The sequence below is a fragment of the Papilio polytes genome, unplaced genomic scaffold, assembly GCF_000836215.1.
Source record: "Papilio polytes unplaced genomic scaffold, Ppol_1.0 DF821845.1, whole genome shotgun sequence".
Taxonomy (NCBI): domain Eukaryota; kingdom Metazoa; phylum Arthropoda; class Insecta; order Lepidoptera; family Papilionidae; genus Papilio; species Papilio polytes.
In genome coordinates, this window is record NW_013527359.1 from 2,436,411 (window position 1) to 2,439,703 (window position 3,293).

The 3,293-nt window shown below is 32.8% G+C and overlaps 1 protein-coding gene across 1 annotated transcript in view; it reads left to right on the plus strand.

Moving 5' to 3' along the window:
- The window catches only part of LOC106107792 (60 kDa SS-A/Ro ribonucleoprotein-like), a 7,957-nt gene extending 5,567 nt beyond the window's left edge, over positions 1-2,390 (plus strand). The window contains exons 12-13 of the mRNA XM_013288795.1: positions 2-78; positions 664-2,390. Coding sequence (XP_013144249.1) covers positions 2-78; positions 664-799 — 213 coding nt within the window. The 3' untranslated portion in view covers positions 800-2,390. The remainder of the gene's footprint in view (position 1; positions 79-663) is intronic.
- Positions 2,391-3,293: the final 903 nt, after the last annotated feature.

Sequence of the window (3,293 nt, forward strand, 5' to 3'; positions counted from 1 at the left end):
CCCCGCCCCCGCACTAGTAGACCACTGCCCGGCGCGCGCGCTGCAGCGCTACAGGGAACAACACGTGCGGAATGCTAAGTAAGTCTGTTTTTAATTAGCTTGTTCTTCATCAGTGGTAATGTGTTACACCATGCAGTCAAGTGATTATCTTATCATTATAGATTTACTAGCTTTCGCCCGCGACTCCGACCGCGCGGAATTGAAAAAACAAAAGCAAGTAATCTATGCCAAATTTCCTCCAGATCCCTACGGACTTTTAGGCTACAAACTCTAACAAACATCAATCCATCTAAACTTTCGAATTTATAATATTAGTAAGATTACTAAATCTTACTAACGTTGTAAATGCAAAAGTTTAGATAAAATTTGATACAGATGTACAACTTGGAAAATCATGGCTTCTTACTTCTCTTTTTTTTAATTCGCTGCACGGAAGAAATCTCGGACAAAAGCTAATCTACAATAAGGATGCACTGAATGCAGCAATTAGTGAATTGCTACTTATTACAATATGCTCAATGTTTTGATATGAATTTTAGTAGGGTTTTCTAAAGAAAAGATGAACTAAGTAAGATAGAGTAGTGTGGAATAAACAAATATCTGACATGCGATCATTTAGTAAAACCGTAATTTGTTTAACTAATGTTTATTGTTTTATGCTAGATTGGTAGTGATGTCCCTCGCGTCGCACCGCGTGATGACGACAGACGGCACTCACAGCGGCATCCTCGACATCGTCGGTATCGACGAGCACGTGCCTAAAGTGATAGACGCGTTCGCACTCGGACAATTCGAGTAAGCATTCATCAAAGTTCTCAAATAAGTAAACAATCTTGAACAGTTCCAGTGACTGAGCGAGATCTCACTAAGACAGTTCGAGTGAGCGAGATCTCAATCCACTCAATCAATAGGAATATGCGAGTTCTCACTACAACTCAGTCAATTGGAATGAGCGAGATCTCAATATAACTCAATCATTTGGAATGAGTGAGATCTCAGTATAACTCAATCAATTGGAATGAGCGAGATCTCGCTACAACTCAATCAATTGGAATGAGCGAGATCTCGCTACAACTCAATCAATTGGAATGAGCGAGATCTCGCTACAACTCAATCAATTGGAGTGAGCCAGGTATCAATCCAACTCAATCAGTTTAAGTGAGCGGATCAGATCGTTCTCGCGTAGCTCGAGTACCGGAACTCTTCAAGGTCATTTCACTTACCACATCTAAAGAGTTCATTGGCACCATACTTAGGCATAGAGTTATCAGAAGGCTTATTGATATATAATTAGTATGTTATCTAAAACATTATAAGTTTTAAGAGATTTGTATCATTATGAATTGTTCGCAATAATGGATAATGTTTATATAACAATGTTAAGCTCAAAAACTATACATTTTATTATTAAAGGGCTATGTAAAAAATATAAATTACGTGTAGAAAGCAATATTAAATATAAACTACTTTGAATCTGGATAAACAGCAATGTCTTGTTTTATTAATGGGTAATAAAAACATAATCAATGAAGGAAACTTGTACACAATGTAAAAGTAAATTTTTTGTTTAACGCAAATTTTTATTTGCAGCAAAACTAATTTTGCTTCTCCAATAACTCTATGTCTTTATGTGGTTTTAATCAGAAATCAAATAAACCTTCTTTACCTCAGTATTGAATTCTATGACAAAAAGAAATTGACCACAATGTGTTCTGAAATAATCAAATTTGGTCTAAAAAGATTCATATTCCTAATATTTGATTCCGAATTGTAATTTTGCTTCATATGGTATAGGGCACAAGTTTTTAATTAATAATGCCTTTAAATTTTGTAACAACTATTTTGTGAAGTTTGTTTATTATTATTGTACAAATAACAATGTTTTCAGCAACGAACAAGAATCCTAAAAATAGTTGTCTATAAATAAAAAATGCAGTGTTTCTGTAAACATCACTATTACTTAAGGAATATTAATCCCAGATCTCTTTCTCTAACCACTATGGCCGCGAGATGAAATTTATTAATTGTTTTGCTTGTTTTTATTCGCATTATAAGCTTGTAGCATTTTGTTTTAGTTATATTTTTTTTATTATTGAGATTTTTTTTAAATATGGTAACTGCTTATTAATATGTAAGTGGCCAAATGGGTCAATACATTGATTGTATTTGATTTGGTAAATGTTTTAAAAATGTCTCTCGGGAATAATTTACATCAGACTTTGTTTACTTAAAATGGTTTGATACAATTCATGTCTGATATTTCTATAGACGACATTTTTTTATGAAATCACTATCAAAAGAACTGAAAAAGAATCTATAAATATGTAAACTCTAATGAAAATCCAACAGCCTTACAAATAAACGCGGTGTAAAATTAAAGTTGGGAATAAACTGATTATAAGCAAAATTTGTACTAATATTTGCTTGTACTCAGTTTATTCCTAAGTTTAACTTTATACCGCGTTTATTTGTAAGGCTGGATAAGTAAAGCATTGTTACAATGAGGTTAAAAGTTGACTAATAAACAATATTCTTTCACCTTATATACTTGATAGTGTTTTAAGTAAATAAACATAAGCTAATTCTTAAACATAGCGTAAGTTTTACATCGTTTTATCTTATCGACATGGAAATCTTCGGATTTCCTAAATATACTTTCATAGTAACGTGTAAATAGGTGTATGATCGTATTACCCATTGACGTATAGCTGTCGCTTGGTTAGTTGAGAACTAATCTCGTCGAAATTTCATACGTAGAGTTTGTAATATGGCCTGTATTGTGGCAAACTGATAGATATTAAAAACCATAATTAACAGGGTCTTTTTGGTTATTAAAACTTCGCTTCTGGCGTTAGCGAGTGTTCAAGAGAGCAATAATTAACAAAGTAGACAGTGTGCGAGTTTTCTTGAGTAAAACAACCAAACAATACCAACGTGACTTCTATGGTTGAAATGTTCTAGTGCCAGTGCTTTTTTAATAGTTATTGAGTTTCAAATTGTTTAGATTTAATATACCGTTTTAAATATACGATGAAACGGTGAATCGAGCGCGGTTGTGTAAAGTGATCTTTCCTATTTGCCAAAGTTTAATAATGCATTTGTAATTTAATTCCTAAAGTACTGGCCACGAAACATGTTATGTTCATTAGCAATTATTATAGCATATCTTATCATATATGAATTGGAAACTGATACATGCTCATAGTTGTTAATTACATTTGCCTTATTTTGTCATAATATTCTTATGTCGTTTTGTTTATGCAATATTTTGTAGTTGTAACAGCTCTATGTAA